This window comes from Hyla sarda, chromosome 2 (genome assembly GCF_029499605.1).
Source record: "Hyla sarda isolate aHylSar1 chromosome 2, aHylSar1.hap1, whole genome shotgun sequence".
Classification (NCBI taxonomy): domain Eukaryota; kingdom Metazoa; phylum Chordata; class Amphibia; order Anura; family Hylidae; genus Hyla; species Hyla sarda.
The window spans coordinates 186,616,680-186,632,740 of record NC_079190.1 but is presented as its reverse complement, the minus strand read 5'-3'; the positions used below and the strand labels follow the sequence as shown (position 1 = coordinate 186,632,740).

The 16,061-nt window shown below is 40.5% G+C and overlaps 1 protein-coding gene across 3 annotated transcripts in view; it reads right to left on the bottom strand.

Moving 5' to 3' along the window:
• Window positions 1-681: 681 nt before the first annotated feature.
• LOC130355586 (uncharacterized) overlaps window positions 682-16,061 on the bottom strand; it is a 49,714-nt gene continuing 34,334 nt past the window's right edge. For all 3 annotated transcript variants that reach the window (XM_056555904.1, XM_056555906.1, XM_056555907.1), the window contains exons 4-6: window positions 2,268-2,379; window positions 1,973-2,109; window positions 682-1,124 (exon numbers count right to left, since the gene is read on the bottom strand). In XM_056555904.1, coding sequence (XP_056411879.1) covers window positions 816-1,124; window positions 1,973-2,109; window positions 2,268-2,379 — 558 coding nt within the window. In that variant the 3' untranslated portion in view covers window positions 682-815. The remainder of the gene's footprint in view (window positions 1,125-1,972; window positions 2,110-2,267; window positions 2,380-16,061) is intronic.

Genomic DNA, 16,061 nt, shown 5'->3' with positions numbered 1-16,061 from the left:
CTGGTGTGGATAGGAAGGGGTGTGGAATTTAACCTCTGTGTTTTTTCCTGTCCCAATCAGGAGGAGGAGATAATCTCATGGGTTCTGTCGTGGAGACTTCCAGAAAAGGAATTATCAGTGAGTATAATTCACCATTTTAGCTGTCTATAGGTAGTTCCTGGTATTTCATCTCAACTGAACTAAAGTGAATGGGTTGAGCTGCAGTGCCACAAGTCTTGTGCGGTCATTGGAAGATAGCTGCAAGGTTTAATTCTGGACAACACCTTTAGACTAGGTTCACACTAGTCTAATACAGCTGTATTATTACAACTACAAGCCCTCACCTAAACGAGGGTCTAACTACCTGAACTGACAGGTACGTCACTAGACCTATGGCCATAATTATGTGTTCGTATTAGGCTAGTGAGAATGTAGACACATGCTTATAACTTTAAAGTACTCAATGTTCCCAACCTGACTCCATGTTCCCTATTACAGCATTGCTGTTCTAGCAGACTTGGAGAAACCACGTATTACGTAGTAAAGTATTTACAGCAAACTAATGTGAATCTGCATGACCTAGAACATTGTTCCCCAACCTGTAGCTCCTAGCTGTTGAAAAACCATGACTCCTAAGCTTACCTTGAAGGCTGTCTCGCCATGCTGGAAGTATTGTCCATACTTTTTAGCGCATTTGCAAGGTTATATAACTTTTTATTCAGATATATTATATCCTGTACATAAGCTACATTTTTAGAATACATGTGCAGTCGTTGTAAAAAGAAAAAAGTTACTCAAACAAAAGGTTTATTACTTTTCTCATAATGTGTTACTTCTTATAGAAGAGCATTCCATAGTCTTTCTTTAAAGAGGTCTAAATTACATTTCTTCATTAGTAAAGCTTTATGCTCCTTCTTCCACTTATCGTCTGTGTCCAGGACCAGCATGCCTCTGGCGTATCTCCCATGAAGTTCCACACTCACAGCACATGTCATATATTCTGTGATAATATTATCTTCAATTGCTGCAGCCATAGCATATGAGTCGTAAGAGACAAAATATTGTTTCTGAGGCCACTTTGCTGTGATCTTCTTCATAAATTTGGCTTTCTTTGTGTCCTGGTTTACCCAGTTATTGAAATATTCCTAAAGAAAAATTAAACACAAAAATTTTTATTTTATACCTCATCTAATATTAAAAATTATCTTCCCCCACTCTCCATTTTACAAAGGAAGTAGTAGTCCTGTAGAGTGTTTTTGCTGAAGTTTTATAAACACAAGTTGCAGGTAAAACTTGTTGGGGAAGAATTAATCTGCTTAGAGTGCCATATCCGGTTGGGACGATCGAAAACCGTCCGCTTCCGTATCCCAGCTGGATCCGGCCCGAACCCCATTCATTTCAATAAGCCAACCGGAGTCAAACGCTGACTCCAGTCAGCTCATTTTTGCCATGTATACGATTCTCTAACTGGACCTAAAACCGTGGTATACCACGGTTTTAGGTCCGGTCAGAAAAACATATAAGGTGCATATGGCTGGGATACGGGAACCTGTGTGAACCCACCCTAACTATGGGAAAATTCTGATTAATCTCCTCCAATTCACTTGTTTTTACTATAGTGCAGAAAATGTGCAGTATAGTCATGCCATTACCTAATTATTAGATTACATGATCTAAATGTAACCAAAAATTGTAGTATCCTAGTATTAATAAGAAGCCTTCACAGCTTCCCTAGTAATCCAAACAGCCCCTGTGCCTGTTAGCCACACACTGTGCATGTTAGCTGCTTGTGACTTACTGCCTGCTAACCCACAAATGGAGAGAACCGATGAAACAACAATATCGGCTGCTTTGATTTCATAGCTACAAGTTGTTTTTTCACCAGTAAGGGGAGTATGATGACCTTCAGCTTTACTGTAACAAGTTATGTCACAAGATAACTAGTGTTTGTCAGCTGTCATTACTTAACATTACAGCACGATCTGGTAAATACCGTGGTTAGGAAGTTTTCACGGGTGAACTCCAGAGCAGCAATAAACGTGGGACATGTAAACTCATTTGTTACAATATAAGCAGCTTCTGGATCCATGTAGAAATTAAATTCTGCACAAGTTGTCCTGTTCCCTCTGCCTGAAACACACAAAATTGCATTTATGCAGAAAATATAAAAATTATGTAAATATAATTTATGCATAGTGGACACCATTGCCCTGATTTTGAATACGAACAAGGCCTAAACCAGATGAGTCCTAAAGTGTAAGATTGTGTTAGTCGGTGAAATCAGTTACCTTCTGTGTTTCCTCCCATTATGTACAGCTTATTTAGCTTCTTTGGGAGGCTTGAATCTATTTTGACTGCCAACGCCAGATTAGTCAAGGGCCCCAACGCTACCAGGTTTATCTTAAAATGTTAAAGAAAGAGAAATATATTTCAGTCATATGAGGTTGTGAACCATTCAGCATTTAGTCTCTTAACCCCTTAAGGACGCAGCCCTTTTTCACCTTAAGGACTGAGCCCTTTTTCGCAATTCTGACCACCGTCGCTTTATGAATTAATAACGCAAAAACGCATTTACCAAATATTCTGATTCTGATATTGTTTTTTCGTGACATATTCTACTTTATTTTGGTGGTAAATTTTCAGCGCTACTTGCATCCTTTTTTGGTGAAAAATCCCCAAATTTCATGCAAATTTAGCATTTTTCTAACTTTGTAGCTCTCTACTTGTAAGGAAAATGGATATTCACAATAAATTTTATCTTTATTCACAAATACAATATGTCTACTTTATGTTGGCATCATAAAATGGACATATTTTTGCTTTTTGAAAAAATAAGAGGACTTCAAAGTAGAGCAGCAATTTTCAGAAAATTCTTGAAAATTGCTAAATCTGAAGGGACGCAATGGATAGAGTTTCTCCGAGACAATCGTGCTCAGGGGAAAAAAATCGGTGTCCAAAAAAGCGCTCTATCCTCTGCGTCAGCTCGCGGGTATCGGATACAAATGGTGGTCATGAAAAGAAATAGCCTTGCTCGGTGGAGTAGTTTAGTAGTTGGAGTTTTGAGAAAAATCACAGATAATGCGTTTCGAGGGGTGGGACCCCCTCTTCGTCAGATCCAATGATGTGGCATGTATGCAGAGGCCACTGATTTATACATGAAAAAGCCCGCGAAAATCACCGCGAATTACCGGGTGCAAGGCAAGAACATTAATGCAAACATGACCATAATTATAATATACATATGGGCTGTACCGTGTCAGCAGTGTTTACAACCCTCTGGCGGAGGTAAAACGGGAAAAACACAAATTCTGAAAATACACAGATACATCTCCCATAATAAAGATACTTAAAAGTATTGGGACCATTGGCCCTGCCCTCCGTATGAGAGGCGGTGTAGGTGTGAGTGATAGAGTGCTGCTTCCTGTAGTCCAGTGACATGCAGAGATAGATGTGCGGGAGGATCGCGGCTGTCTTTGGTATGGGAGACCTGGGTGAGTGTTTCCCATGTGGACCACATGTTAACATTACATTCCGAACAGGCCCGAGCTAGAATGAAGGGCTGTTTTTCTTCTTCTTCGGTGTGGTGTTTTTATAGGGGTAACGTATAGAGCTACCTCTCCAACAATCGGCCCCGTGGGAAGGCAGTGATGTAGCCAGGGCGTAGTCCCTGAAGGTTGGGTAAGGGAATAATCCTCTACCCACCGAGCCGAACAAAGAAACCCCGGGGATCCCACACCCACGAGTGGATGAGCACATGAAAGACATCAGACATTCCATAAAACGTCTGAAGGACAAACTGAAAGAAGATATGATGTTCAACATAGAGGATGTCGTACCAATCCTACAACTGTCCCCATCACCACTAAAGGAAAATCCCCTGGATCTATCAACACTAACAGTGCACGACACCAGCATTTCAGAACCAAACTCTGATTCACATACAGTCCTGATAGACAATTCTGCCACAGGAGAAAACGCCCTAGTCCCTTTTCTAAAAACGATAAGGGACTCTCTACACACCTTTACTGTCACGGCTGAGATTCACCAATCCGCCCACCTAAACGATCACCTATCTCCTTCACTCCGGACCACCGAGCGAGATCTTATCAACCTCTCTGGAGGCACCGACCATGGAGACATCCACAGCCCTTCAGAAACAACCACCACAATCCCAGAAACCACCCACAGTAATCTATCCACCCATTTTTTAGGGGTGGGTCACGATCGGCCCCGGCAAATAACGGATTACTTCCAACCTGGAAAACCAACAAAAAGAAAACTAGGAGAGGAACACGAGGAGGTGTCCGAAACACCCAGTGGAAAAACGCCAAAAAGAAAAAATTAAAACCTTTCATCACACTAGAACTCGCAAGGGAGTCTATAAAGGAATCAACAATCAAAATCTTTAACCTATCAGACCACCTACTAAACCAAGGAGAGATATCCTTGCTGCAGAAAGGTCTATCATATTGCCCTAAATCACACCCGGACAAGTTTGATCTATTTCTAGACCTTCATAGGTTCACGAGATGTCTGACACTACAGCGTCACTTCGCGCTACCAAGCATCAGCCCTAAATATCTCCCACAGGAGACAACCATAATACCCGGGGTGCACCCGGAGGTGAAGGCCAAATCCAAATTCTACCCTGTGGAAAGTCAGGGTCATCTTCTGAAGTCCTTCCATGACCTAGTAGCAAAGGACTACAAGAGTCTCCCCGACACCTCTAAGTCTACCACAAAAGAGGGCCACCTCACTAAGTGCGAACGCACTGCCCTGAAGGCATTAAAAGAAAACCTGAATATTGTGATACGTCCCGCCGATAAGGGCGGAGGCATTGTAATACAAAATTACATGGACTACGACAAAGAAGCATGGAAGATTCTGGGGGACACCTCGTACTATGAACAGGTTAACAGTAACCCCCTCCCTGCACTAAAACAAAAAGTTTTCTCTATACTGGAAGATGGTGTCAAACAGAATGTCATCACCAAGAAAGAAAAGAACTTTCTATGGATCTCCAACCCAAAGATGCCCTTTTATTACCATCTACCTAAGGTACATTAGGACCAGGAACATCCACCAGGAAGACCTATCATTTCTGGGATTGAGAGTATTACGAGTAACATCTCACAGTACCTGGACCTTATACTCCAACCCCATGTCCAGAATCTACCCAGTTATCTTAAAAATTCGGACCAACTAATCCAAATACTAAAAGATATAACATGGGAAGAGAACATGCTGTTTGTAACTATGGATGTGTCGGCCTTATATTCCAACATCAGACACGATCTAGGAATAAAGAGCACAGCGCCCTACTTAAGAAATGACACCAAAATCCCTGCAAATCAGGCAGATTTTCTAACTACATGTCTGGAACTTATTCTAAAGAATAACTTCTTCACGTACAACGGGAGAACGTTCCAGCAAACCAGAGGGACAGCCATGGGCACCAGAGTGGCGCCCTCCTACGCGAACCTCTTCATGGGGCAGTTTGAGGAAGAGTTCCTCTACAAAAATAACCTGTTTTGCGAGCACACAGTCATCTACAAACGCTATATAGATGATTTATTCTTGCTTTGGAAAGGTACAGTCGAGCAGATCCATACACTGATCTGCGAAATGAACAACACTAATTTGGGGTATCACCCTAACACCAAACATCTCCAACAAGGAAATCGAATTTTTAGACCTGCCAATCTCTCACCATGACAATAAAATCATCACCTCCACGTTTTTCAAAACCGTGGACTCACACAGCTATGTACCTTTTTTGAGTGGCCACTACTCGAAATGGAAGCAAAATATACCTTATGGCCAATTTCGCCGGGTGCGCAAAAACTGCACGAGTACAAAGACATACATTGACCAATCAAAAATTCTAAAGAACAGATTTGCTATAAAAGGATACCCTAAAACCCTGGTAGAAAATGCATTCCAGAAAGCACTTAAACTCACTCGGGAATCCTGCTTACCATCCCCTCGAGTGCCGTCAACCACTCCGAATGATGCAAACCCAAAAGAAGAATGTAAAAAGGAGAAATCAGAAGAAAACCGAGGGAACCCAAACAAATGTTTGAAACACAACACGGAGAGGAAGAACAGTAGTTTTATAACAACCTACTCCTCAGGCCACTACAACATAAGAAAGATACTACAAAAATACTGGGGTCTTTTAAAAAATGACCCCTACCTGAAAGAAATCCTGCCCTCTCAACCTATGCTTACATTCAGGAGAGCTCCCTCTCTTAGAAATATGATAGCGCCCAGTCGCTTGAAAAAACAAAGACCAGCCAAACGTTGCACTAAGGAGACCACCAGATCCCTCTATATATATATATGTTTATGGTGGTCTCTATATTCTTATTTTATATCTTTTATAATTTTTTACAAGTATATTTTTATATTTTATATACTGTACTATACATATGCTATAGTTCTTAATAGTTGGTGCTGCGCCTACACAAGGGCCCTGTGAGACGCAGTTGCTGCTATTTACATTTTATCTAATATTCAATTGTCACATTATATACAATCAATAAATTGAAATATTACTTTAAACACAACCTGTCCAGTTGTCTCAAACCCTGAGCCCTAATATATATATTTCTACAGACAAACTACAATCTGACACCTTGGGTATAAGTGTCTAATTAGGTAGCCCGGGTTTATTTGGTGGGTAGTCAGACAAGAGCCTCTCCAACTCTTTTATATTATTACCTTGAATATACCCAGGAGGTTAGAGCTCTGCCTTCCTACTACCATGGACATCTGGACACATTTAGCTAAAAAACAATCTAATGTTGAAACTTTCCAATTCTCCGACTCTACAGACAATGTACAAAATTCTAGTGATGCTACACAACCACAGAAAATAGTATCAGACACATTCAGGGAACTAGAATATTATCTAATTAAAAATTTAAAACAAAAATGGGAAATAAAAACATTAACCCATATGATTAATACAGAAAATATTCCCAAAGGCCTAACAGTTTTTAAAACACCAGCGGGAGACCTACATAGTGACACATTTGATGTCAAATGGAATACATTTTTCAAACAGGTCTCCATAGAGACAACTAAATTAGTGGTGGAAAGACGGGAACAAATTCTCTCAGATATTGACACTAAAATTGCCACATTACGTACAACAATTGACTCATTTGAACAAACAACTGAATTCTTGAAATATCAAGAATGCTTAATTAAAAAATTAGATGCAATTGAAAACGAAATTATCACTAAAAAAAACTAAAAAAAAGATTATGGAATGCCAATAAACAAATATCAGATCAAACTAAATTATCAAATAATCCACAAACACAAACTTATAGTGTACCCACATCCAACAAATACACAGCATTAGCTACAGATAATGCTTTTTTAGGGGTAACTCCCCAACAGCCAAATGCACCATTTTCCCCATATGCCACGAGTCACAAACCAAAATATGGACACACAGCACATCAAACATATCACCGTTCCAATTCCCAGACATATCCTCAGAGCCCTCGGTCTCCGTATTTCCCACACCCCAATTGGAGACAACCCAGACCATATGCTTCACACAAACCACGTCACCCAAAATTCAATTACACACATCACTACCCAACACACCCCCTCACACCAATACCCAGCTCCCCAACAGTATTCCAACAGACAACTTCCAGAACTGATGTCAGTCCCAAACCCCGCACAAGTCCCAGAACCACGCAGGATTATCAAAACAGTGGAAACAGTAGCTCAAATTCACCCGACACCATCAAACAGCATGGGAGTACCAACCCCCAACAGAAAAAGAGAATACGCAGAGGACACCATAGAAGAAACCGAAATACCAAAATCCAAAATGAGCAAACCATAAGTGACACAGATAGTGCTATTTTTAATCTTAGTTCCAAATCTCTCAATCCAGATCAACTCAAATTACTTAATAAAGGTCTAAAATATGCGCCAAGCCAACCGTTAGACAAATTTGGTACATACATTGGTCTAGAAAAATATATTCGCAAGTTATGTTTAAAAAAATATTTTATAAAAAACCCCATTCCGACTCCCACAAACACATCCATTTATAGCCATTCTATTTTAAAAAAGAAATCTTGTTTCTTCCCCTACCAAGAAGTTAGCACAGATATGTTATCATTCAAAAAAGCTATAGAGAATGAATTGAGAAAAATCAAAAAACCTAATAAAACATGGAACAATTTATCTCAGGGTGAAATAAAAGCCATCAAACTATTCCAAGAAGAGTTGTCCATCACTGTTAGGCCGGCCGACAAAGGAGGCGGTATAGTAGTGATGGACACTCCAACATACATGGCTGAATGTATATCACAATTGAATGACACAAACACCTATAGTAAACTCAAAGGGGACCCCACTATAGAATATTTTGAGGAATTGAATACTTTGTGCACTACAGCTAAAGAACAGGGAATCCTCACCAAACAAGAATATGAGTTTATTACTAACACTCCAAAAAGACTTCCAGTTTTTTACACAATCCCCAAAATCCATAAGAATCCCACCAAGCCCCCGGGCCGCCCGATAGTATCGGGTATAGGATCTATCACAGCAAATTTTTCTCAGTACATAGACCAATTCTTGCAACCCTATGTAAAAGAAACAAAATCCTATATACGGGATACCACACAAGTAGTACAAATAGTCGAGGCGATAAGGTGGGATCCATCCTGGATCTTGGGGACACTAGACGTCAGTTCCCTATACACAGTAATTAATCACCAACAAGGAATTGCTGCCATCCAATCCACCCTCACAAAGAAATCCGACTTACATCCAGACCAAATACAGTTCATTATTGATGGTATTCAATTTATACTATCACATAACTTTTTCTCATTTGCATCTGACTATTATTTACAGACCAACGGTACGGCCATGGGCACCAGATTCGCCCCCAGCTATGCCAATCTGTTCATGGCAGATTGGGAAGACACCACCATCTATCCACAGCTGGGGACGGATCTGGTGGCCTGGCACCGTTATATAGACGACATTTTTTTTCATTTGGCGCGGCTCTACCACAAACTTAGACCTATTCATTAATTCACTCAACAACAATAATTTAAATCTTAAATTCACCCCCAATACCAGCTCTGTTTCAGTAGAATTCTTGGACCTATTAATCACCACTAGCACTGACAGACTCATCTGTAGCACTTTCCACAAACCAGTAGCCAAAAACGGATTTATTCTTCACACCAGTTGCCACTTACCACAGTGGTTGACCAATGTACCAACAAGTCAGTACCGTAGACTAAAACGCAACTGCACACAGAATGAACAATTCGAACTGGAAGCCGCAACTCTCACACAACAATTCCTAGACAAATTATATCCATCAGAAAATCTGACACAATCATTAGAAAAGGTTAGAAACCTAGACCGAACAACCTTCTTTCTCCAAAAAAGCCCAGAAGCTCAAAATACCACCAATATAGACAACTCCAAACTAATCATCCCATATAATACTCAACACCGCAAAATAGCAAACATTATTAAAAAATATTGGCCATTACTCCAACAAGATAAAACAATTGGGAGCCTCATCCCCGAGAAACCTCCCATTATATACACAAAGGCCCCCAATCTCGGCATCAAGATAGCTCCCACTATACGTCCCAATCAAAAACGTACCAAACCAGACTCTACTCTGGTTGACTTAAAAGGTTTTTTTAGATGTGGACAATGTCCGAATTGTAAATCCACGAGATTCGACAAGAGAACCGTGACGGTAAAATCTACAGTAAATGATTACACCTTTACTATTAAAGAATTTTTTAACTGTGCCAGTAAGGGGGTTATTTATCTAATTGAATGTCCATGTCACAAACAATACATAGGACGCACGTCACGTGCACTTAAAACACGCATTCTGGAGCATCGATACAACATCAAAAAACAAAATGATAAACACCCCTTATCGGCACATTTTAAATCTGTCCACCAAGGTAACCCTAACCTTTTAAGATATACGGCACTACAACTGATACACAAAGATTGGAGGGGAGGGAATTTTATTGGGAAAATGTCTAGGGCAGAATCTCGCAAGATATTCGAATTTGGGTCACTAGCCCCCAAGGGCTTGAATAAAGACCTGGAACTGTTCGGCTTTTTGGAATAAAGATGGGTGAGGTCCCTTTGGACGGCCCGTCGGGGTCTGGCTGTACAATCAGCACCCTGACGGACCCTTTATTGGGCCCTTGCCTTTATCCACACAACTCGGGTATTTATATCTCCATTGTCTATAACTTTTGTATGTCTTATGTACACTATCTAGTCCCTTCTTCTATACTGCAACAGATATACTGACTGTAGGACACTTAGAGTATAGATACTTTTCTTCAGACACCTGGTCTCTAGTAATCCACAATCACCACATTTGCATATTAGGTTTCACCATCACAATTATACTCACAAGCAAAATATATATCCCATTTCACACTACACCAATATTTTAAATATTTGCATTATCATCAATATTTAGACTTTCACATAGTATTCATACTTTTATACAATTGTACACAGATACTATGATTTTATATTTATGGTCAACAATTGGCACACAATGAATTTACTTTATATATCTCAAACATTCCATTCACACAAAAAGACATCACTTTGTAATTCACTCACGTATATTATTTAATACAGGTCTTTTTTATTTTATTTTCAATGCATTACACAGCAGACTATATGTAATTGAAGACAGTCCTATTCATTTAGTACTGAGCTCTACTACTTTCATTCATAAATCTAACACCACTATTTTGTTTTGTTGACTTTGTTTACTCTGGATCTGATGTCACTAATTGATAGAGGAGGAGTTATATGTATAAAATACGACACAGTGACCCCCCATTACACTTATTCTTTGCTGCTGAAGAAAGGACTGAGAGAGTTCTGAAACGCGTCCAGCGTCCCCTCAATACCTATTGAGACCACCAGTATATTTGCCCTGCTTAAGTCAATAGCAGTCCGATACCGGACAATAAACTGTCAATCACCCGACACCCGGTAATGGAGACATCCGCGCCTCGCTGCCACGAGGACGCCACCGGCACATGTACGTGCGCATCCGCAGAACCGCTGCGACAACACCACCCGCAACCCACCATCTACCAACATCACCACTGTGGGAGACCACAATACCAGAATCGGTCTATATGAGCAGGACTTTTTTATGAGAGGAGATTATTTACCATAGAGGATGGACTAAGACTCTCCCATCCAGATCCCTCTATATATATATATATGTTTATGGTGGTCTCTATATTCTTATTTTATATCTTTTATAATTTTTTACAAGTATATTTTTATATTTTATATACTGTACTATACATATGCTATAGTTCTTAATAGTTGGTGCTGCGCCTACACAAGGGCCCTGTGAGACGCAGTTGCTGCTATTTACATTTTATCTAATATTCAATTGTCACATTATATACAATCAATAAATTGAAATATTACTTTAAACACAACCTGTCCAGTTGTCTCAAACCCTGAGCCCTAATATATATATTTCTACAGACAAACTACAATCTGACACCTTGGGTATAAGTGTCTAATTAGGTAGCCCGGGTTTATTTGGTGGGTAGTCAGACAAGAGCCTCTCCAACTCTTTTATATTAATAAAATCATCACCTCCACGTTTTTCAAAACCGTGGACTCACACAGCTATGTACTGTTTTTGAGTGGCCACTACTCGAAATGGAAGCAAAATATACCTTATGGCCAATTTCGCCGGGTGCGCAAAAACTGCACGAGTACAAAGACATACATTGACCAATCAAAAATTCTAAAGAACAGATTTGCTATAAAAGAATACCCTAAAACCCTGGTAGAAAATGCATTCCAGAAAGCACTTAAACTCACTCGGGAATCCTGCTTACCATCCCCTCGAGTGCCGTCAACCACTCCGAATGATGCAAACCCAAAAGAAGAATGTAAAAAGGAGAAATCAGAAGAAAACCGAGGGAACCCAAACAAATGTTTGAAACACAACACGGAGAGGAAGAACAGTAGTTTTATAACAACCTACTCCTCAGGCCACTACAACATAAGAAAGATACTACAAAAATACTGGGGTCTTTTAAAAAATGACCCCTACCTGAAAGAAATCCTGCCCTCTCAACCTATGCTTACATTCAGGAGAGCTCCCTCTCTTAGAAATATGATAGCGCCCAGTCGCTTGAAAAAACAAAGACCAGCCAAACGTTGCACTAAGGAGACCACCCTTAAAAAAGGTGTGTTCAAATGTGGCAAGAAGAGGTGTCTCTGCTGCAACATCATAGCAGATCACAGCACCGACTTTAAGAGCCACCACACAGGTGAAACTTTCCAATTGCAATTCCACCTGACATGCCAATCCCAGTTTGTCATCTACCTCATCAACTGTTGTTGTGGAAAACAATACGTGGGGAGGACCACGCGAAAATTACACCAAATACTAAATCAACACAGATGCAATGTGAAAAAGGGATTTATGCTCCATGGCCTATCACGGCACATCACAACTAAACACAATGAGATCAAAGAAGCCTTTTCCATCATGCCCATTGATTACATCCCAGAACACATTACCAATCGCTTGGAAGCTTTGGGAAAAAAAGAAATGTATTGGATTTACAGATTGGAATCTCTCCAGCCTCATGGATTGAATGAAGCCATTGAATTAATCCACTAAAGCCAAACACTACAGACCCACCTACTCTGACTGCCGCACCGCTTCTTTTCATCATATCATCCTCTCCTTAGGAACTTCAGTCAGGCCATATAGCCACGGGATCCACTCCCAAAGGGCTACACCTACATTGGAGGATAACATACCACAAAGGGTGAATCTCACTAAATGTTCCCTCACCGTAGCAACAACCTCCGCGAGTCGCGATCCTGCTACATCTCTGCCACCAAAAATTCCCTTATCCAACCTTCAGGGACTATGACCTGGCTACATCTCTGCCTTCCCACGGGGCCGATTGTTGGAGAGGTAGCTCTATACGTTACCCCTATAAAAACACCACACCGAAGAAGAAAACCAGCCCTTCATTCTAGCTCGGGCCTGTTCGGAATGTAATGTTAACATGTGGTCCACATGGGAAACACTCAACCAGGTCTCCCATACCATAGACAGCCGCGATCCTCCCACACATCTATCTCTGCATGTCACCGGACTACGGGAAGCAGCACTCTCACTCACACCTACACTGCCTCTCATACGGAGGGCAGGGCCAATGGTCCCAATACTTTTAAGTATCTTTATTATGGGAGATGTATCTGTATTTTCAGAATTTGTGTTTTTCCCGTTTTACCTCCGCCAGAGGGTTGTAAACACTGCTGACACGGTACAGCCCATATGTATATTATAATTATGGTCATGTTTGCATTTATGTTCTTGCCGTGCACCCGGTAATTCGCGGTGATTTTTGCGGGCTTTTTCATGTATAAATCAGTGGCCTCTGCATACATGCCACATCATTGGATCTGACGAAGAGGGGACCCCACCCCTCGAAACGCGTTATCTGGGATTTTTCTCAATAAAACTCAAACTACTAAACTACCCCACCAAGCAAGGCTATTTCTTTTCATGACCACCATTTGTATCCGATACCCGCGAGCTGACGCAGAGGAGAGAGTGCTTTTTTGGACACCGATTTTTTTTCCCCTGAGCACGATTGTCTCGGAGAAACTCTATCCATTGCATCCTCCAGACGTCCCGGACCCACAGGACGCCACGGTGTGAGCCGCACCTCCTAAATTCAGCCATTCCCGTTGCATCGGGAGACAAGCACTACATGGTGTTGTGCCCAGTGCACAACACCCCAAGGTGAGCAAAAACTGTTCATACATCTTCTGCCCAGTGTATTAAGAACTACATTTACGGCACATTGTCGCGCTATTCTTTTTTGCTTCTATTTTTTCATATATCAAGTATAAATCTGAAAGGACAGATGCTACAGAACTACAACTCCCAGCATGCCTGGGCAGTCCAGGCATGCTGAGAGTTGTAGTTTGGCAACATCTGGAGGGCTACCGTTTGGGCACCACTGCAACCGGCTCCAGAAAGTTAAACAGATTTGTAAATTACTTCTATTAAAAAATCTTAATCCTTTCAGTACTTATGAGCTTCTGAAGTTTAGGTTGTTCTTTTCCGTCTAAGTAATCTCTGATGACACCTGTCTCGGGAACCGCCCAGTTTAGAAGAGGTTTGCTATGGGAATTTGCTTCTAAACTGGGCGTTTCCCGAGACACGTGTCATCAGAGAGCACTTAGACAGAAAAGAACAACCTGAACTTCAGAAGCTCATAAGTACTGAAAGGATTAAGATTTTTTAACAGAAGTAATTTACAATTCTGTTTAACTTTCTGGAACCAGTTGATATATAAAAAAAAAGTTTTTTCCAGGAATACCCCTTTAAGGACTAGGGATGCAGGGCGTATACATACGCCCTGTGTCCTGAACAGGTTAATTCAATCATAGAAGTGGAGAAGGGAAAATGTCCCCCCCCCCCAATGAAGTCGCTGGTCTCACTGGATAAGATGTATAAACTTTATTGCAACGTGTTTCGATACCAAACTGGGATCTTCATCAGGCATACAGTACTTCATTATATTACGTATATAATCTTCTTTTGTTTGAACACTTCTGGATAAATGGTGTGCAACCTTGTGCAAAAGGGCAGGTAAGCAAACAGGTTGAAAGTGCCATGTGCAGATAAATAAATATAAGGCTTAAAAAATCAATAAAAACATTCATTATAGAGCAAATAAATAGATTGCCTGATGTATTTAAAACCAGAAAATCAAACATTTAAAAAGCACTGAAGATTGGTTGTCAATCAGTCTGTGCTATTCAACTAGTGGCCAGTAGATGGCATCAACAGCCCAAAAACAACGATAGAGCAACACTTTCACAAAAAAACGCTGGATGATAGTGGCCGTAAATATGTGGAATATTCACACGGATAGAAGCAGCACTCTCCTGAGCTGTATATGCTCCGAGGTGCCTTGGAGTTCTGAGGAATGTAGCTTGATACTAGAACGAAGGAGATAGCTGTCTATCAGTGAGTAATTTGAAATATTAGAGATCGCAGTCCATCAATAGATGAATGCTAATAGCCGGAGTTGTAGTGATAAGAAACATATATACTGTATTCCGCACTAGCAGAAATTACATAATTAGTTGAATGAACGTGTAAAGCAGAGGAATTGGTAAAATGAACAGGAATTATGAATACTATAAAATGGAATTGATTGAATGTGTAAAACAGAAAAATGTATGGAGTAAAGGGGAGTTATGAATACTATGGAAAGGAGATTTAAATAATTGCATGAAAAAATTTTGTGAATTATGTAGCAAAAAATACATATATGTACTGTAAAGAGTGTATACAGAGGCTGTAAATGATTATATAAATGCATAATATGAATACTATGTAAATAATTATGATATTATGAGAACTATGTAGATAATTATATAAAGGGATATTATGAGAACTATGTGACAGGGAATAAAACAGGGAAAGTAAAGAGAGTTCATTCAGGCTCTCCGGGGCCACAGTTCCCAGGCGGTAAATGCAATATACACTGCTCAAAAAAATAAAGGGAACACTAAGGTAACACATCCTAGATCTGAATGAACTAATCGTATGAAATACTTTCGTCTTTACATAGATGAATGTGCTGACAACAAAATCCCCCAAAAATTATCAATGGAAATCAAATTTATCAACCCATGGAGGTCTGGATATGGAGTCACACTCACACAAAATCAAAGTGGAAAACCGCACTACAGGCTGATCCAACTTTGATATAATGTCCTTAAAACAAGTCAAAATGAGGCTCAGTAGTGTGTGTGGCCTCCACGTGCCCGTATGACCTCCCTACAATGCCTGGGCATGCTCCTGATGAGGTGGCGGATGGTCTTCTGAGGGATGTCCTCCTAGACCTCCCTCAGGAGCTCCTGGACAGTCTGTGGTGCAAAGTGGTGTTGGTGGATGGAGTGAGACATGATGTCCCAGATGTGCTCAATTGGATTCAGGTCTGGGGAAT